The sequence below is a fragment of the Lepidochelys kempii genome, chromosome 14, assembly GCF_965140265.1.
Source record: "Lepidochelys kempii isolate rLepKem1 chromosome 14, rLepKem1.hap2, whole genome shotgun sequence".
NCBI classification, from domain to species: Eukaryota; Metazoa; Chordata; order Testudines; family Cheloniidae; genus Lepidochelys; species Lepidochelys kempii.
Genome location: NC_133269.1, coordinates 14,276,575 through 14,297,762, shown reverse-complemented (window position 1 = coordinate 14,297,762; position 21,188 = coordinate 14,276,575). Strand labels below are relative to the sequence as shown.

General features: G+C 46.4%; 1 protein-coding gene across 1 annotated transcript in view; it reads right to left on the bottom strand.

Annotated features, from left to right (window-relative positions):
• TMEM104 (transmembrane protein 104) overlaps window positions 1-21,188 on the bottom strand; it is a 98,981-nt gene that overhangs the window by 27,508 nt on the left and 50,285 nt on the right. The window contains exon 11 of the mRNA XM_073310750.1: window positions 346-5,761. Within this exon, the coding sequence (XP_073166851.1) occupies window positions 5,001-5,761 (761 nt within the window). The 3' untranslated portion in view covers window positions 346-5,000. The remainder of the gene's footprint in view (window positions 1-345; window positions 5,762-21,188) is intronic.

Genomic DNA, 21,188 nt, shown 5'->3' with positions numbered 1-21,188 from the left:
TGTATCATAAGAAACAGTCCCCGGGGCCAGGTCTGAAAAATGATAAAGGCTTCTGGAGCGACGGCTGGCTTGCAAGAGTCTGGGCTAGAACAGGAGCATCCGTACCTGAGCCACAAGCCGGAACGCCCAAGCACGGGAACAGAGTGTATTTGTGACTGGCATGAAATACTCTGTCAACAAAAGAAGCTTACAGGTCATCACAGACTCCACTGAACTTACACGTCTGTGATTAGGGTTATACCATACAGGTTTACAGCCAAAGGAAGGAGGTATTATCAGACCTGCTAAAATGAAGTGCGGGGGTGGGGGGGAGGCGGAACAGTTATGAGAAATGAAACTTTTTACCTCTAGGACACTGGTTCTAATCTGGTCCTGGTTAGTAGTGGCTCCAAGTCATTAGTACGTAGCATCTGTTCAGTAGCCTGTGTGAAATCGTTTGGCCTCCTGCTGGTTGCTATAGTGGACAAGCATTCACATCACAAACACTGCCACAACTGGCATCTTCCACAGAGAGGCCAGAGATTAAATGGTCATGGAGACTAAAATGCCCTCTGATAGTGGTTTCCCCAGCTCAGGGCAGAGGCAGATTTGATGCTCCACAGGAACGAAGCTTGCGCTGCTGCTGATGCCCATGCCATAGCTACATGGTGGAAAGAGGACTTCACCCTCCAGGGCTGTCTCAGTGGCACTCACTGGTTACCAGCATTCAATTAAAAAGGTAACATTGTCCCAAGCCTGTCTGATACTTCAGCCTCCCTTCCCGCCACCCCCCCGCCACGTTGCTGTTGCTCTTTGAAGTGCGGCAGAAGATTGAATCCATCCCTAATGCCACTTTGATTTCAGATTTACAGTCCAGCCAAAAAATTCCTCCACTGTCTGTTGAATCCTTAGAGAGAATCATGGGAGGAGAAAGTGTTTATTTCCATCGTAAGGATGTGTTCTAATATTTTCACATAAATCAAGCTGGGTTTTATGACGCTAATAAATTTGCCAGCAGAAATTTCATTTGCTGCCAGAGGCGGTGGAATGATTCAATTTGTTTAGTTCTGAGCGTAAGGGAATATAATTGAGAAGGGTACAGTACAGATGTTTTAATTGAGTTTTCAGAGAACATCTAGAGATGCAGGAGGCTAATACACTGGGACAGACTAGGGCCTCAATTACTCTGAGCTGTCACAACCACCCCTGCCCTCTTTTTCTGCCACCTCCCAGCCTTCCGCTGCTCCCATGGACTGATTAGACAGCGGAGCCACCACCAGGAGAAATCGTTCGTTATGCACACAAGAAAAGGCCAAAGCAAGAGATGCAGAATGTGCGTTTTATTTGTATGCCTTTTGGAGAAATAATTACACGCTGGGACAAGCTGAGTACGGCGTGGTGAGGATCAAAACAAACCCCTGTCATAATAGCCATTTAAAAATCTCATTCTTAAACCAGACAGGAGACGAGTTATCATGCCACACCAAGCCAGGACAGCAACTGGACCCCTTCTGCCCCCTGCTAGCTCTGCATCTAATGAGACGGGCAGGGACCAAGCTGAGATATTTGCTCTGGCTTCATCCATCCAACTCCCTGTTTTCCTTCAACTTTTTGAGGCATTTCTTGTTTCACATTTTAAATGAAAAATGTTCTCCCCCGCCTTCCTCACTGTGGAGTGTCTGCCATTGGGAGGGTTGATTCTTTCACTGATTGAGGACAGCAGGTGTCTGGAAAGTCTCTCCAATGTTGCTTTTCACGTGTAGCAAGGAGAGCATTCCCTGGTGAGGTGCCAGGCAAGACACCCATTCTACAATGAGCCAGACATCCCTCGCTGTTAAGCTACATCTCAGATCAAGGCTGGTTTATACCTGTTCACAGCTTACAAAGGGGCCCCACGGAAACCACCCTTGTGCAGCATTCCAAAGGAAGCGTCTCAGGAGGAGAGTTCATCGAAGCCAGAGAAGAAAAGGCACACTGTAACTGAAGTCCATTAAAACTAATTCTGCCTGTCAGAAGGCAGACAGCTGTGGAATCTCAGGTACCCATGCAAGAAGGGGTTAGTGGGAAAAAGGGAAGCAGTACCATGGTTTGTAGTACAAAACAGGACACCATGCACTTGTGCTTTGACAAACACCACTCCCGGACCTTTTTGGGCTGGAAAGTGGAAATTTCCTGGTGGTGGGAGGGTCACTGCAGTCCTAGACTGCGCTTGCCATAAGATCATGAACCAAGCTATGCTGCCTCAGGCCCAGTTCCCAGGCTCCGGGCCAGCAGCTTCTGCACACTATACGGAGCTTGATGTTTGCAGCTGTACCAAGGAGAGTGCTTGGTGGAGACAGGCTCACTCTCAGAGCAGAGGTTTGCTAGCAACTCTGCTCCCTGACCTGGACAGGCCAAGGGTGGGCGAGAAAAAAGGAGAGCAGGGTCTTTGAGCATTTGGCAGCCCTGGAACAGAGAAGGAATAAACGGCTAATTAAAGTTGCCTGTTAGCTTCTGGACACTTGGGAACGTGGTGTGGTGCTGTCTGTGGGACACAAGGCAAGAAAATCAGCTCACTGCTTTGAGGGATTGAGATGGATAGAAAGACCCTCGAAGCCAGTTACCAAAAGGAGCCTTGTGCCATGTACCATTTCCATCCATTCTAAGGTCTTTCACAGGCTCATTTCTTTGCTGCAAATGTGCAAAACCTATTCCTACCAGTGCCTGCCCTTGTGCTGTACAAGAACCTAAGGGCCCAATGTGCCCTGCCATGGTGTCTGCGATCTGTCCCATTCCTGGCTGTCAGACACAACAACCGTGAGAATGAGCAACTGAAGGAAGCAGGTGCAAACTCCTTCACTACTCCCCGCAGGTGGCTCCGAGCTCAGCTGTACTATGGATTTGCCCTCCAAACTGTTTCTCTGTGCTTTTGAACAATTCACTCTCACAGCCCACTCAGTAACCTGGCACCAAAAGAGCCATATCAGCTTCCTTGTAGCACTCAGGGCCACGTAGCTAGCTGAGTGATGCACCAGCAAGGGCTTCCAAATACTGTTTATAATTGGGAGGAGAGGGGATGTCAGGTTTATTATGCTGGAACCAGCTCCCCCCACCCAACTGGCACATCCTGGTTTACACAATGTTCAAGGACATCTTTGCATCACTTAAGGGGGTGAGGGGTTTTCCCCCTCCTGCTTTTAAAAGAAAGCTGCTTTTGCACAGCCCCAGCCACCTTGAATGTTTCCATGGCAGGAAATGCTTCATGTCACGTAGAAACCTGAAACTTGTATTAAAAAGAAAGCTTCATTAAAAAAAAAAAAAAAAGACAGAATGCCCAAGCTTACCGTTGGCGAAGTATATAATGCTAGAGACTGGCAGCTGTCTTTGAACCTGGCTTAATCACAGCGAGGGGAAATGTTTTAAAATATTTAAGGTAAAAAGTTTAAGAGTAAACGTTCTGCCTCCTGGTATGAAAGCCTTTATTGTATGATCTTTGACCCTGGGCCCTCAGCTTGCTAGAGTAATAAACGGGTCACTTTGCAGTGAGAGCGTTAGTAGCCCCAACAGCACAGAATTAATCAAAAGACTGTCGGTATCCAATACAACAGACAGTTCTCCTGCAAGAAGAGAAGTGTCTCTCAGCCTGTAAACTGGGGTAAGGTGTGTTAAGTGGAATTTTTTGAGGGCAGATGATTCTTAAACTCTGTCTCAAACGGATGCAAGAAAAATTCTTAACCCTAGGCAGAGGGAGAAGTTAGAAGCAGGATAATAGCGTTATGGACCATTTCCAGAGTTCCTCCATAGTTTTACTCTCTCTGCTTATACTTCTGAGCTCTATTTCTCTGAGACAGGCACAGTGAGTGGGGCACTGCTGAATTCTCCAGCTGGCACTACATTCTCCCCTGAGTTTCAAGGCTAATTACCCAAAGCAAGAGACTGGAAATGTCAGTATGCCCAGCAAGTGCTCTTGAGGGTCTAATGCAGGTCACCGACAGGTAATTAGCACCTCCCAAGGCCACACAAATCCTGACTGCTGTGTCCATAGTCTGCCCTGCTGCTTCAGCACTTGTGAGATCTGCTCTGACAGCTGATGCCACTTAGCAGCACCAAAGAGCTAACGAAGTGAGGAAGAGACTGGGATCCAGAGCCCCGTAGAATGGGTTTGCCTTGGGAGGGAGAGTTAAGGCAACCAGAAAAAGCAGTTAGGAGCAGAACTCCAGGACCAAGTGTTGGTGTAATCTTATCGAACAGGCAAATGACCTAATCCAGACCCATTGAGTCCACACTTCTACCCCATAGACCACACTGCAAATAAAACAAAGGCCAATGTTTTCTGAAAAGGTAGTAACAGAAATGGAGAAACTGTGAGAAAGACTTGTAACAGGATCAGTCATAGTATCCACATAGAAGCCCATTGCTTTCTACAGTCTCCTCACCCATCCTCCAGACATGCCACCAGTTGTCATCCCTAGTTAACCGGCTCCCTCACCATGCACCTGAAATTCTTTAACAGAAAACAAAAAAGTCTGCTACTTCCTTGGTGAGGGGTAAGTGGATCACTCCAGAGAACTGCTGTTGGATTGTGTTAGCAGTTATAACAGTTCCCTGTCTCTGGCAGAGATATTTGTTCAGCTCTCATGGGGAGCGGATGCAGTCCAGACAGCCTTCCATGTGCTGAAACCTGCAGCACTGTAAGGAGGCTGCTCCTGGACAGAGAGGAAGATGCTCTGTAATGGAGCTCCCCCAACTCAAGGCAGAAATGGTCAGACACTGAATAACCAGGGAGGCCTTCTGAGAGCTCCCAACCCTGGCTTCGCATAATCAGTCTGAGAACCTGAATCAAAAGGAGGTTGAGCAAGTTACATCAGCACCCAAAGTGAAGAGGGGATAGAAAGTCCTGACATCCAGATCAAACCTGCATCAACAAGCCGATTGCTTGCGAAGACCAGGTTGTTGGGTTTTTGATGACTGAGTCTGAAACAAGAGCTGAAATCCTGGAATCTCCTCCAGAGCCCTGGATGAAGAGCGCTGCTGCCCCATCATCAGAGTTTTGTCTCACTCAGGATGATATTTGCAGTCACAAACACAAAGCAGAAAAGACTCCAGAGCAGCACGAACCAGATCCAGAAGATATGCCGGAAAGGGGACAGATGATTATTGACTGTGCCACTGCCGAAGATCAGCTGAGTGTCCTTCCGACTACAGTAGGCCAAGAAAGCTGGGATGATGTACTGGATCCCATTGCCAGCATAGGCTCCCGTGATGCCCACCAACGACTCCAAATCGTGTGTGCAGACAGCCACCAGCACAGGGGGAATCAGAGTGATTGCTGGAAAGACAATCCTATCCACCACCCATGGGTACGTCCCACCTTCCCGGTGGAAGAGGGTCTTCCAGTTGTTCCGCAGGGTCACAGCGATGATTGGGAAGTTTGTGCTGATAGTGAAAACAGGAAAGAGGCCCAGGAAGTAACGAATGAAGGCGATGTTGGTGATATTACAGTTGGTGAAATTGAGCGTGTACATGTCCATGAGGGTCTCATTGCGGAAGCAGTAGATGGCCGTGAAGGACAGGAGGCTGTAGAAACCCAATATTAAGATGTAATCCAGCAGCACCAGTTTGTTTACATGTTGCTTCTTGGAGATTGGAGTGATGAGGGACGGCAGTGAGTGCTGGCACATGAAGGAGTAGACACACACCCCAAAGAGGTTGGGGATCCCCGAGAGCTGCGCCAGGGGTGGGTGACCTTCCCCTTCACCCTTGCCGATGTGGATGAGGGCCAAAATAATCATGACGACAAAAGCTGCAAAACAAGAGAGACAGAGAGAGAGACACTATGGTAAGCCATGTCAGCATCCAGGCTCCCAAACACAGCTCTCCTTGGTAGCGTAATCTCTGCACTAGATCTCGCTACATGTCTACAGCTCAGGAGATAAGGAAAACCACTTCCCTGTGGAGAATGTGGCACTGCATATCAAGGAGGAATATACAAGGGAGTTACCACTTTATTGGCTTTCAACATGAGGCTGTACATCAGAGAGAATTCATATGGGAACAGCCTTCTGACTTGGTCTTTAGCAAGTATATCTAACCATCACCCTCTCTCAGGAAATGGGCATCCTGTGCTCTACGAAGTCCAACACTGCTGTCATTCATCACCTTTTCACTGCAGGGTCTCTCTTCCTATCCACCTTGCAGAGGTATGTTAAACACCTTCCAAACATCCCCACCTACAAAGTTAGCATAAAGGGTATTTGAGAGAGATTACTCTGTGCAGGAGGCAAGATCCTAAACCTGGCCACAGACACCGATGCCACTCGTGTGACTTGCTAGTTGAGGTCCCTGAAGCATTAGCCTACAGGGTGTGTGTTGGGGATAGGGCAACACAGAGCTGCTATCACCCGGGAAAGTGGGTGGAACAACCACAAGCACTGGCTATTTCTTGGGGAGGAAGAACAGGCCGTCTACTGCTAATCCCAGAGTGGGGAGAGAGACTAAAGCAACATTGAAAAAATACTATTAAAATTCATCAGTTCCAGGCATAAAATCCATTTACCTGCCCTTTACCCGGATAATGGGAAAAAACCCAACTAATGATATTTGACTAGCCTGTCAAAACAAGGTACTTGCTATGGACAAGAAGAAATATGAACGGCTGGGTTAAAGTCTAGGCAGAAAATGAAGCCTTTATCACACTCTAGCAGTAGAACCTGGGCTAAAAACAGTTAGCCACGTACAAGGAACAGCAGCCTAGCAATAGGCACAGTAAGAACCACATCCTGACATTATGGAAGTCACTGCAAGCCTGGGAAAGCTGGTCACTGGCTGAGTTACCGAAGGGTGAAACGCTCTGCCTGCCTGACAATGAAAGACAGTATTTTCAATCTGAGATTGGTAACGACTGGGAAGACAATTGCCCTGGCTCTTGTACAGCTCTGTCTCCGGCATTGGCTGAGAGGCCTAAAGCACAGCGGTGAGTTACCAGGTAATCAAAAAATAAAGTAAAATGCTGACATTCCTATCAGACAGCTTCGAATGTCAAATAAAACAGCAGACAAACGAAAGCAGCAAGTCTCCACGTGGAGCATCCCAAAGCAGGTAGGCCATCTGTGTGCTAAAAACGCTGGGTGCCTGCTGTAGGGGAACAAGGATGCTCATTTGTTCAGCAACTGTAATGCCTCCTACACCCACCAGCGCCTGGAGATTGTTCTGTGTTGCTGATGACCCCTTGGTGGGAGTAGATCTAAGGAAATATTTGATGTTTATGGAATAAATTCACAAGCACTCTGATTTATCCAGTCCATAGAAGGGAACAGATCAACTTCATCCAAAGCTTCCACTGATACAGAACTGTAACGTCTTTTCTCTTAAGCCAGGGGCAATTGTACTTCCCAGTATCCAAACGAGCCTTGGCACTAAGTGTGCCAGTAACTGGGCCTAACACCCCAAAACATCCATTTACCCATTGTACTGGCCAAACTCTGATACGTACCCTACTGCAGAGAGCCTAATGCAATAGACTCATTACCCAAGGACGATGACGACTCCTAAACTCATAGGGTACACATTACCCACTTCATCCCGTATCAGAAGCAGTTACCCACCTAATCCTTTATCGTACCTAGTTATCCATCTATTACCCTACAGCACACAGTTTCATTCCCTCTTTAATAGTGTCCCCCTTGTACCGACCCTCTATCAGTAGGGCCCTACCAAATTCACAGCCATGAAACGTGTCACGGGCTGTGAAATCTGATCTTTTGTGTGCTTTTATCCTATACTACACACAGATTTCACAGGGGGAGACCAGAGTTTCTCAGATTGGGGGTGATTCCCCAAAAGGGAGTTGCGGGGGGAGGGGGGGGTCACAAGGTTATTTTAGGGGGCGATCGTGGTATTGCCACCCTTATTTCTGCACTGCCTTCAGAGCTGGGTGGCCGGAGAGTGGCAGCTGTTGCCTGGGCACCCAGCTCTGAAGGCTGCACCCGGCCAGCAGCGCAGAAGTAAGGGTGGCAATACCATAGCGTTCCACCCTTACTTCTAGGCTGCTGCCTTCAGAGCTGGACGGCTGGAGAGTGGCGGCTGCTGACTGAGGGCCCAGCTCGGCAAGCAGCAGTGCAGAAGTAAGGGTGGCAATACCGTACCATGCCATCCTTACTTCTGCGCTGCTGCTGACGGCGATGGCTCTGCCTTCAGAGCTGGGATCCCGACTAGCAGCCGCCGCTCTCCAGCTGGCGAGCTCCGAAGGCAGCGCTGCTGCCTGTAGCAGTGCAGAAGTAAAGGTAGCAGTACCACAACCCCCTCGCTACTATAACCTTGCGACCCTCCACCCCCACAGCACCTTTCTGGGTCAGGACCCCTACAATTACATCACCATACAATTTCACATTAGCTGAAATAATGAAATTTACTATTTTAAAAATCCTATGACCATGAAATTAACCAAAATAGACCGTGAATTTGGTAGGGCCCTATCAGACTCCATGATGCATTTCAATCCACCCCTCTGCAGTTAGCATTTTATTGGCCGCATGAGCTACCCACTTCAGATTTTTCATCCCCTAGTGAAAAAGGACAACACTGGCTGATAATTTCGCAGGGGGTCTAGAATATAAACTGGCTGTTACACCAGACCTATTACATAAAAGCATTATTGGAGCAAGATCACATTTGGAATACCAGGCACAACATACATCCCTGAGACCGGACCTAGTGGAGAGAGCTGGGTATTTACAGAGCTGGGTATTTACACACTTGCTCCAATTCTAATCTGAGCCAAGGAAAAAGATGCATTACAAACCCAAAGGCAATCATCACGGGAAGGGCCTTTCTAGTTCTCTGGTAAAGTGTTCCCTCTACCCAAATTACCACTGAGAGAAAGACTCCAGAATGCTTGTTAGCCACTCTAGTAAAAGCAGAAAGACCTTCAAGTCATCCAGAGCCTGCCTCAGGACACTGAGTATACTCAGCACAGCTGACAGTGAGCTTGGACAGACTGACAGGAACAGGAAAGGAAAAGTGAGAAAGGAGAGGACACAAGGTTAAGGAACGAACGAGCCAGACAGGTTACACTGCTTGGGAAATGCAAATAGAGGACATTTCTCTCTCTTTTGGGAGAAGTGCTCGACTCATGAAGCCCAGTCTTGTATCTCTGTCACATCTTAACTATTTTTAACTGCAAGAGCCCTGCACCTCTTTCCCCGCTGAAGAGTGAGTGCGAATCTCTACCATCTCTGCTCAGTCAAGAGCTGACCTATCAGCTCTCATTCAACAATGCACAGCAAGATCAGCTGAACTCCCTGGTGAGCCTCAGAGTTTGCACCCCTTTTCAGAGTCTTTGTACAGCAGAATGGTAGCCTTACTCAGCTGCTTTGTGTGGACCGGAGCGCCAGGTGCTTTATTCACACGGGACTCTAGCAGTAGAGCCTTGCAGGCTAGCTTCTGTTTCCAGTATATGCTCTAACAGCAGGGGAGCAGTGCAGGATCACATTTCCACTGCGCAACCTGTCAGAGTCAATCCCCACCAGTACCCCTGCCTCCACACTCCATGCCTGTTACAGAGATGGGCCACATGAGGCCTGGCACAGCTTTCTATGCAGGTGACCTGCATGCACAAACACCAAGCTGTGGAAGGAGGCTAGGTGGCTGCTTCCAATTCAGAGACAAAAAGAAACAACTCTCCATCTTGCTTCTGGAACGTTAAGATTTTCTGGATTAGAATAAAAACTGCTGGAGGCAGAACCTGAGTTGATTCCCTACTTCTTTAGGGTTCAGTGTACAGCCCCCCACTTTCACATTCTGCCCATGTCAGCCTACTCCAGTGATTCTGCTGTTCACCCCACAGTCCTTGGCAAGATCAGGAGAAACTGGTGACTTCCTTTATAAGAAAGCCATGCTTTGTTAAGCTGGGAAGTCTAGGGCTTGATCTAAAACACAGTCAATGAAACGGCTCTCCACTGACATCAGTGGGCTTTGGATCAGATCCCTAATGGGGAATGATGGGGTTCCTCAGCACAAGGCCACCCACAGTGGAGACTGTAGAATCTGCTAGAACTACTGGTGCAATATTTCTGAAGTGTTCGGAGAACCTTGGATAGAAGACTGCAGAGAAGAGCAAGCTATTATGTTCTACAGAATGGCTGTATTGCCTAAATGAATTCTCTTCCTGACACGGCTATCCCAGTGAAGCAAGTCTAACAAGAGGGGTTAAAAATCTAGCAATAGCTCGTCAAAGCAGAAGTGCTTCTGCTCTGCAAGAAGTTCTCAAATGAAATGTTCTATCTTGGCGTTGGCACAATGTAGGAGTGCGATCCTTTCCAGTGGCTCATAGCCTACCCATCTCCCATCCGTTGAGGGGCATGGGCTGACTGGGTGAACTGGGAGACTCCCCTACTGACGTCCCGACCACAGATAGATCTCTCTAGCAATGCTTCCCCAGCAGCTGTATTCTCTCTTGGCCATTGAAGTGGAACAGTGTCTCTCTCCTGTCCCGGCTGCTGAAATTGGAGAATTAAATGTTCATATATTAGATTTATTACCTGTCCCTGGGAGGAAGTAAGACAAACGAAAATTCTGAAACCTAGTTATGCTCAATGATAAATCAAGATGAAAAGAGGACGACAGCCTCTGACTGACAGGCAGTCTCAAGCAGATGAGAAAAGGATCCCGTGTGTATGCATGAAGCTTCCTGTTCACGTCCTTTTATTCTTGGGATAACAGGCTGAAGGCAAAGCCAAAATACTCCATTAAAGCAGCCTACGGCTCCAGCACTAACATTCCTATGGTGCTCCTGCACCTGGAGGGAACCTGGTTAGCAGAGAGAAAATGTGTTAAGAAAATTGCTCATGTGTAAGGAATAGGTTTGGGCAGGAGGGACTGAAATATGAAGCAGGGATGGAAGAGACCTTCAAACACCACTTCAGAAGGATGAGAGCCAGAGAAATATAGAAGACAAATATAGCTTTGGTCCCATCCACACTAGCTAGCAGTCAGCAAACAAAAAATGGTTGATAACAGAAATCTAGTACACCTTCTCCAATCAGCGTGGACTGGGATTATTTTTCTGAAAACTGCAATTGTCAAACCATGCTATAGCCTATACCATCCACACCCCACCCAAAGTAATGTACAGCTTGGTCTTATGCTGATCCAGGAAACTATGCTAGAACCTTGTTTAAAAATTCAATTGCCACTAGCATGATTTTCAGTTGTTGCACAGACAGCACCAAAACTGCCACCATTTCTCCAGGAAAGGTAGGAGAGAAAAGCAAGAGGATCAGACACCTTCATAATTGGGAGACAGGCCTCAAGAATGTCAAGGGCATATGTAAGATGCCTGTAAACCACTGGTTTTCCAGGTGTGTTTCATGGAGCATTCCTGGTGACTCCACCATGAAACATTTTGAGACCCAAGCAGTGGGAAATAAAAGTGGGGGGCAAGGAGGAGGAGGTGGTCTCTATGAGAACATTTCTTAGTAAGTGCATAGGAGAATGAAAGGAGATGGAGAATGCCCTCTCTACACCATGTGATGAGAACCATATAGATAACCTACAAGGGGGGAAGGGAGACAAGAAAGGAGGGAAGGCTAGAAAGATCACAAGAGACTATGAAAAATGAAATGCAACTGTAAAGTGGTGGCAATATGGTGCAGCATCCTGCCTCTGCTTCCTCCTCCATCCCCGACACCCATGTGAACTGCAGCTTCCTTGGAAAACAGTGTTGTTTATGGCTGATTGACACAGTCGCACTAGTCAGAGAGGCAGATTACATGGTTTCAAGAGGTTACTGGCAGGTTACAATCACCTCTTACACTTTAAACATATTTGAATGTTTAGAAATAAATAAAATGAGCCCCTGTACAAAAGCAGTGTAAGAGACTAATTCATACACACCCCAGACAGCTCATTTTCCACACAGTGAGACAAGCGGTTCTGGGAGGGACATTTCCGCATTCCACCTTCTTGAGAGCACATCCTTAATGGTGAAGGATAGAAAAGGGTTGACAAATAGAACACAGCATGGCTTTTTAATTACCATCCCCAACCGAGGTTTTCTGTTGTTCGTGGGGAGAGGACACCAGCTCTCTAACTTGAAGACACAGGCCTCTTCTGAGAGGAAAGCTGAGGCTGTCTGTCCTCCTTGACCAAAGAGATGTTGATTTTAGAAAGATGACAGCTCTGCTATCAGGCTCTCGCGGCCAGATGAGTGAAGAATACATAGATTCATAGATTCATAGATATTTAGGTCAGAAGGGACCATTATGATCATCTAGTCTGACCTCCTGCACAATGCAGGCCACAGAATTTCACCCACCACTCCTAAAAAAGACCTCACACCTATATCTGTGCTATTGAAGTCCTCAAATTGTAGTTTGAAGACCTCAAGGAGCAGAGAATCCTCCAGCAAGTGACCCGTGCCCCATGCTACAGAGGAAGGCGAAAAACCTCCAGGGCCTTCCAATCTGCCCTGGAGGAAAATTCCTTCCCGACCCCAAATATGGCGATCAGCTAAACCCTGAGCATATGGGCAAGATTCATCAGCCAGATACTACAGAAAATTCTTTCCCGGGTAACTTGGATCTTACCCCATCTAAAAACCCATCACAGGCCATTGGGCCTATTTACCATGAATATTTAATTACCAAAACCATGTTATCCCATCATACCATCTCCTCCATAAACTTATCGAGTTTAATCTTAAAGCAAGATAGATCTTTTGCCCCCACTACTTCCCTCGGAAGGCTATTCCAAAACTTCACTCCTCTGATGGTTAGAAACCTTCGTCTAATTTCTAATCTAAATTTCCTAGTGGCCAGTTTATATCCATTTGTTCTTGTGTCCACATTGGTATTGAGTTTAAATAATTCCTCTCCCTCTCTGGTATTTATCCCTCTGATATATTTATAGAGAGCAATCATATCTCCCCTCAACCTTCTTTTAGTTAGGCTAAACAAGCCAAGCTCCCTGAGTCTCCTTTCATAAGACAAGTTTTCCATTCCTCGGATCATCCTCGTAGCCCTTCTCTGTACCTGTTCCAGTTTGAATTCATCTTTCTTAAACATGGGAGACCAGAACTGCACACAGTATTCCAGGTGAGGTCTCACCAGTGCCTTATATAACGGTACTAAAACCTCCTTATCCCTACTGGAAATACCTCTCCTGATGCATCCCAAGACGACATTAGCTTTTTTCACAGCCATATCACATTGGCAGCTCATAGTCAACCTATGATCAACCAATACTCCAAGGTCCTTTTCCTCCTCCGTTACTTCTAGTTGATGCGTCCCTAGCTTATAACTAAAATTCTTGTTATTAATCCCTAAATGCATGACCTTACACTTCTCACTATTAAATTTCATCCTATTCCTATTACTCCAGTTTACAAGGTCATCCAGATCCTCCTGTAGGGTATCCCTGTCCTTCTCTAAATTAGCAATACCTCCCAGCTTTGTATCATCTGCAAACTTTATTAGCACACTCCCACTTTTTGTGCCCAGGTCAGTAATAAAAAGATTAAATAAGATTGGTCCCAAAACTGATCCTTGAGGAACTCCACTGGTAACCTCCCTCCAACTTGACAGTTCACCTTTCAGTAGGACCCGTTGTAGTCTCCCCTTTAACCAATTCCCTATCCACCTTTCAATTTTCCTATTGATGCCCATCTTATCCAATTTAACTAATAATTCCCCATGTGGCACAGTATCAAACGCCTTACTAAAATCTAAATAAATTAGATCCACTGCGTTTCCTTTATCTAAAAAATCTGTTACTCTCTCAAAGAAGGAAATCAGGTTGGTTTGGCACGATCTACCTTTTGTAAAACCATGTTGTATTTTGTCCCATTTACCATTGACTTCAATGTCCTTAACTACCTTCTCCTTCAAAATTTTTTCCAAGACCTTGCATACTACAGATGTCAAACTAACAGGCCTATAATTACTTGGATCACTTTTTTTCCCTTTCTTAAAAATAGGAACTATGTTAGCAATTCTCCAATCATATGGTACAACCCCTGAATTTACAGATTCATTAAAAATTCTTGCTAATGGGCTTGCAATTTCGTGTGCCAATTCTTTTAATATTCTTGGATGAAGATTATCTGGGCCCCCCGATTTAGCCCCATTAAGCTGTTTGAGTTTCGCTTCTACCTCAGATATGGTGATGTCTACCTCCATATCCTCATTCCCATTTATCATGCTACCATTATCCCTAAGATCCTCTTTAGTCTTATTAAAGACTGAGGCAAAGTATTTGTTTAGATATTGGGCCATGCCTAGATTATCCTTGACCTCCACTCCATCCTCAGTTTTTAGCGGTCCCACTTCTTCTTTCTTTGTTTTTTTCCTATTTATATGACTATAGAACCTTTTACTATTGGTTTTAATTCCCTTTGCAAGGTCCAACTCTACTTGACTTTTAGCCTGTCTCACTTTATCCCTACATATTCTGACCTCAATAAGGTAGCTTTCCTTACTGATCCCTCCCTTCTTCCACTCCCTATATGCTTTCTGCTTTTTCTTAATTACCTCTCTAAGATGCTTGCTCATCCAGCTTGGTCTACAACTCCTGCCTATGAATTTTTTCCCCTTTCTTGGGATGCAGGCTTCCGATAGCTTCTGCAGCTTTAATTTAAAATAATCCCAGGCCTCCTCTACCTTTAAACCCATAAATTCTTCATTCCAATCCACTTCCCTAACTAATTTCCTTAATTTTTGAAAGTCAGCCCTTTTGAAATCAAAAACCCTAGTTGCAGATTTATTTTTGTTAATCCTTCCATTCAGTTTGAACTGAATTAGCTCATGATCACTTGAGCCAAGATTATCCCCTACAACCATTTCCTCTATGAGATCCTCATTACTCGCCAAGACCAGATCTAAAATGGCATCCCCTCTAGTCGGTTCAGCAACTACTTGTTGAAGGAATCCATCAGCTATCGCATCTAGGAAAATCTGAGCCCTATTATTATTACTAGCACTCATCCTCCAGTCTATATCTGGGAAGTTAAAGTCTCCCATGATCACACAGTTTCCATTAGTATTTACTTTATTAAAAACATTAAAAAGGGCTCTATCCATATCCAAATTAGATCCCGGTGGTCTATAGCACACCCCAAGCACTATCCTAGGGGAGGCTCTAATAGTTTTCTTCCCCAATTTAATTATTGCCCAGACAGACTCAGTCATATCCATTTCATCGCTTCTTATTTCTTTACATTCTATCTCATCATTGATATACAGTGCTACTCCACCACCTTTACCTTTATTTCGGTCTTTCCTAAACAGCACATACCCTTCAATACCTGTAGCCCAGTCATGACTACTATTCCACCAGGTCTCTGTTATACCTATAATATCTGGTTTCACTTCCTGCACCAGTAACTCTAGTTCCTCCATTTTGTTACCTAGGCTCCTTGCATTAGTGTACAAACATCTTAATTTTTGCTGTTTGGCCTCACTCACATTCTGTACCCTATTAGGCACGGTTATTTTACTACCAGTATAACCTATTAGACTTGTATCTACACTGCCCTTCCTCCTACCTACAGCTGTATCCACTCTTACTTCATTTTCTTTCCACTCTATGCTAAATTCTGGCGTGGAGATTACCTGGACATCTCCCAACCATCTCCCCCAAATTCCTAGTTTAAAGCTCTCTTAATCAGTTGTGCCAGCCTCCATCCTAGAAGTCTATTTCCTTCCCTACTCAGATGAAGTCCATCCCGAGAGAACTGTCCTCTATCCATGAATGCCTCCCAATGGCCATACATCCCAAAGCCCTCCTTATAGCACCACTGCCTAAGCCATCTATTGATAGTCATAATCTTGTCACACCTTTGTTGCCCTTCTCTAGGAACAGGCAAAATCCCACTAAAGATCACCTGAGCCTCAATTTCCTTAAGCGTCCTCCCCAGCCTAACATAGTCTCCCTTAATACTGTCCAGTGAGAATCTAGCCGTATCATTTGTTCCCACATGAAGGATAATTAGGGGATTCTTTCCTGCTCCCTTTAGAATCCTTTTTAACCTCAGGTCTACATCCCGTATCTTAGCACCTGGAAGACAGCACACCCTCCTATTTTCTGGATCAGCTCTGGTTACAGGCCGATCTATTCTTCTCAATAAAGAGTCCCCAATCACATAGACCTGCCTTTTCCTAGTGACAGTGCTATTCTCCAGTCTATCCCCTGTTCCCTCTGGCTGCAAGTTTTTTCCATTCCCATTCTCCCTTGTAATCCTTTTTAACCCATCCTGTATCCTCCTGGGGCTCATATTTGGTGTAATCTCCATTAACTCTTCCCCTTTTCCTATAGGACTAACCGCTCTTCTCTTCTTCCTTGCCCTGTCACCTTCAGTGACTACCTGCTGAGCCCCTTCTTCATTTTCCAATACATAAGAACCTATATCCGAAAAGCGGCCCTGATGGAAAATCTGGGAGTCTCGGGATATTTAACATTCCATCTCTGCTCTAGTGGATCAATAACACAAAGCCATATAGGGAAGTGAGAAAGTGAAATCAGTCTTTCTGAGCTCATTTCCTCAGAGCCCAACTGGGATCCCTCCAGCAGCCTCATGCTTGCCATGCATTCTTCCACAGGGGAAGGGGGGCTGGGCTGTGCTGATCTCAGTCAGTCATCCATCCCTATCACAGACAGAGCAGGGAATTGGGAAGTCTCAGGCTCACCCCATGCGGGGAGCTGGAGGCACCATGTGGGCGTTCCCAAGTTTGCTCTCCATCCCCCTGCAAGATGCAAATGCTGGAAGACAGCAGTCTCAGGTTGGCTCCTTGTCCCAGGTTCCTTCAAGGCAGAGGGGTGAGAATGTGGTATGCTCAGATCCCATCTTATCAGTGCATGGGGAGCAGGGACAGAAATGCAGTTTTCCCTTTCTCTCTGTCCTAGGAGCAAGTCTGGGACCTGGATCTCTGTCACTGAATGGTGGTGGGAGAACACAGCCTTCCCATGTTCATACTCCATCCCTCCGCATGGAGTGAAGTGGCCAACGTGACAGTCTTAGGTCACCCATCTCCACCACACCAAGTTTACTCTTCACCCTCCACAAGGAGCAGGTGTGGAAACAAAGCATTCACCAGTCTGCTGCTCCTCTGTCTCTGCCACATCACCAATGCACCGCAGGTAGCAGCTTTCACCAGGGGACAGGACCTGGGTCTCTCCAAATCCTGGATATTTAAATGAATAGCTGTTAGACAGAATTTCAGGTCAGAAGTAAACAATGTCTCCATTTTGCCATTAAACTCATTTTGAATATTGATGATTGAGACAGGGTGTCCTGGAGTCGAGTGCCTGGAGTGTTTTAATTTTACTTAGTTGCCAAGGAAGGCTTTCAACATTCATAATAATACATAAAAATCATAGCTGCGAATCCTCCCAAGAATCCAATTCCACTGTGCTTTCATAAGGCAAAAGAAACCCCGTCAAGCCTGAAAAGCCACCGATAAGCCCTCAATATCTGCCCTTTAGCAGTAAATCCGCCCCCCTAGAACTGTTGCCCCAATATCATGCTCCACAATGATTTTCTGACTTCACCTTTCCTTGTTGCCCATCGGTGCAGCTCCGTGTGGTTGGATTGATGGAGCAGAGGCACTATGTTTAAAAGAGTTTCGGAGAGAAAGTTTTGCCTGGAAGGCAGAGAAGTTGCAGCCTTGCCTCCAGAACATCTTTATGCAGATGGAAACAGGAAGGTCCCAAGTCAAGATGTGCACCAAGAAAGAGGAAGAAACGTAAGGAGATGCGCCAGTCACACCCATCAGATACAGTGTAACTGGCCAGGACCATGCAGCAAGTTAAGCCTCATTGGTGTTAGGTGATGGAGCATTTGCTCTTCCAGTCACTCTATCTCTCCAATGACAATCTGAAAGGTGCCATGTTACAGACTCTCAGCCTGCACAAGTGCCCCATAATGCTCGGACAGCAGCCAAGAGCCAGTGGAGCGGACTAGGCTTTGTGCTGAACTCTGACTCTAAACACTGTGCCTTCCTCAGGCACTTCCAAGCAGGAATGTCTTAATCACCTTGGGGAACTGCTCCCGAGCACTCATAGGGGTAGCAGGCTGCAGATCAGCGGCAAGCAGTCATACTTTGCAGAGCAACCTCTGTTTCTATTTTCAGCTGGCATTATCCCCTTCATGGAAGAGAGACTGCAACGGGGATACAAACAGTAAGCAAGACGTGGATAACTGCATATATTTGCTGCAGTCATGAGTTGTGCCCTTTCCAACAACCACCATTCCCTCAGCCTGGAAACCATGATTAACACTAAAAGGGCATCAACAGGTTACGCAGACATCTTGCTCTACATGTCATCCCTTCTAATGAACCGGAGCAGCACAGGGTGTGAAATGCTGCCACACCATCTTGCTATAAACGGAGGCCCCCTATGCCTCATTGCCCCCATCCACCCATTTAGAACTGTTTGTTTAAGCAGGCGCCCTGTTACAGCTTTGACACATTTGCAGGAGAGCCATCCATCAGTGCTGGCTGACGGTGTGACAGAGTTTTCCTCTCGAAGCAGAGAATCAATATGCCAAGGGATAACAATAATGAATCACTCTCTCGCAATGCACGCTGCTCGCTTCCCATTTCATACGCAAGGCAGTGTGATGGATTCAGGGAGGGAGGTGGTACCAAAAGGGGAAGAGGAGGGGAGTAGGCATAGTCTCCCGGGGCCAGCTCCCTTTGGAGATGATTCTGGGAGAAGAAACCACCTCCTTTTTCTAACTCATCTACCGCAGTGATCTTCTGGACCCTTGCCAATCCAAAGCCCAGGGCGGCTAGGTTGTCCTAAGAGGTGTGGTGGTAGCAGGCAAGCACTGGAGTTTGGAGGGGCTCTATCCCATTCCAGCTGAGAAGTGAGAGGGAAATAAACTGAACAAAAGCAGAAGACAGCTAAGCTGTCTAAGCCTCAGTTCTGAAATACCTAGACACACTGGCAAGACAGGATTCAACTCACTTCATCATTCCCAAGTAGAGTCATTGAGTTACACATAGCTTACGGTGTGGTTCTTTGGCAGGAGATATTAAAAAAAACAGAGGCCTTGTCTGCTCTGTGTGGACATTACAAATCCCAATGGCACTTTTTGGAAGGGCAAAAATTTGCCTTGGGGGGTCCTTACCCAATGCCACAGAGGGCACTATCCACCTTGCTGTTTCCCTTGACCTGAGGAGGTGGCTGCCTTTCAACAGCGCTCTGTGTGATTAAACCCACTGATCCTTTGGGATCAGAAGGTGCTAGAGTTGTACTATACATGTAAGCTGTTCAGATAGCTCACTGTTACCAGTCACACTGGTAAAACAAACCTCTGAAATTAGAGGCTTCTGGAATAAGCCCCGATCTGACTCCTACATTAACTCACGTGTCCTCCCTAGAAATTGTATGATCTCACCCAGTCAGAGTTCATGAGCCCCAGGCCTCTCGTAGCTGAGATGGACAAGCTGCTCCACACTTTAGTGAACGGTTCTGTATGAGAGGATGACAAAAACATGAGGTGGAACCACAGGGGTCTAGGCACAGTGATAGAAGCAATGAGTGGATCTGCCTCTGTGGAAGTGGGAGCTAGGAGGCTGTCAAGAATCTTTGACCCATGTGATGGTGGAGCCTTGAAAGCACAATGCAGGCAAGAGTGTCCCTAACTCTGGGGAGACATGGGGGATTGTAAGGAATACAGATGGGCACCTGTGCCCTGTGAGGAAAACAAGTCAGAGCCATTAGGGGGAAGGTGGCATCTCTGCCTCTGGAAGAGTGTTTTACTGATCTCAGACTAGGAGGGGGAAGGAAGAGATTTTGGTTCTAGAAAAAGTTACAGAGCAGTCAGAAGGGCTCATGGCCTCAGTGTGGACAGTTCATACAAGGTAAAGCAGGACTTTGGCTAGGGGACAGTTTGAAGTCTGAGGCTCCGCCTACATTGCATGGAACCGTAGCTCACCCAGGCAGCAAAAGTGCAATGACACATGCTGAACTTCTCCAGATCATACAAAGTGGAGTGTGACTTGTGGAGAAAGGCAAAAAAAAGGGAGGTCAGGGGAATAGAAACCGTGCATTTAGTGCATCTCATCCGTAACACCGATCACCCTGATGTTCTACCCAAGCTGTCAGCTTTCACTAATACCCTCTGCCACCCTGCCAGAGATTACTGCTGCCCTGACCCTGGCAAGATGCAGAGACTGTTTCACTAACAAAACCAATTTTTTTTTAAACAAATGAATCAAGTCTTTCAGCTGTCAAAAGCTCTAGGATAGGATTTTACTGCTGGAAAACACCAACTCTCTGCTTCTTCCTTCCCTGCTCATGGCAGTGTTTGCTACAAGATAATCAAGCAAACTTACAGTAACCTCCTCCAATTGCAACTCCTGCCATTAACTCTGTTGAACCATTCCTCTCTCTGATCCCGTATCAGCTGACATGCTGTACACATGCTGCATGCCGGGGCACCTCAGGGAGAGGAAAAAAAACTGTTTTGTACCCTGGTGGTATCACTACTCCTTCATCTGTACATATGGGAGAGGAAAACTGGTTAGGGATGTTTGTTTGCTTCTGCTGGAGATCACATGTAAAGTTATTTTCTGCCAACGCTCCTTGGATCTCCTATGGCAGTGTCCTTAAGCCATTAGACCTGGTAGCTAATCCCAACTCTGCTTCTGGTATCTAGACTCCTGGTATCTAGTCCCTGCTCTGCTACTGACATGCAACGTGACCTTGGATCATCCATGTCATTGCTCTGTGCCTCAGTTTACCATTCTGTAAAATGGGGAGAATACTTTCCTACCTCACAGAGTCATTGTGAGGTTCGATTAACATTTGCACAATTGGAGGTGCTAAGGCAGTGCAGAGTGTCTGAGGCCAGCGAATCTGTCTCGAAGCTCAACAGCTCTGGTTTACTTGGGCCCCCATCCAATGAAGTGTCACTTCATTTGCCAGTGATTTGCCATGTCTTGTCTGAATAATGCTCTATATTAATCATCCTTATAGACTCAGTGGAATGCACAGTTGCTCTCACTGTTGATGTACACTCCCTCCATCCCAAAATCTGCACAGGTGTCCTCATTCTGGATGTCTTCACAGAATGCCGAAGTGGGTAGTGATCTGTTCCAGTATTTTCAGCCCTCCACAGACCTTTCTGAACAGGTTCTGCACCCCGTCACAGGCAACCATTGCTTTATCACCTCCTGACTGGAGAGGACGTTCTTTTCAGGAACATTAACCCCTCTGGCAGGATCTTA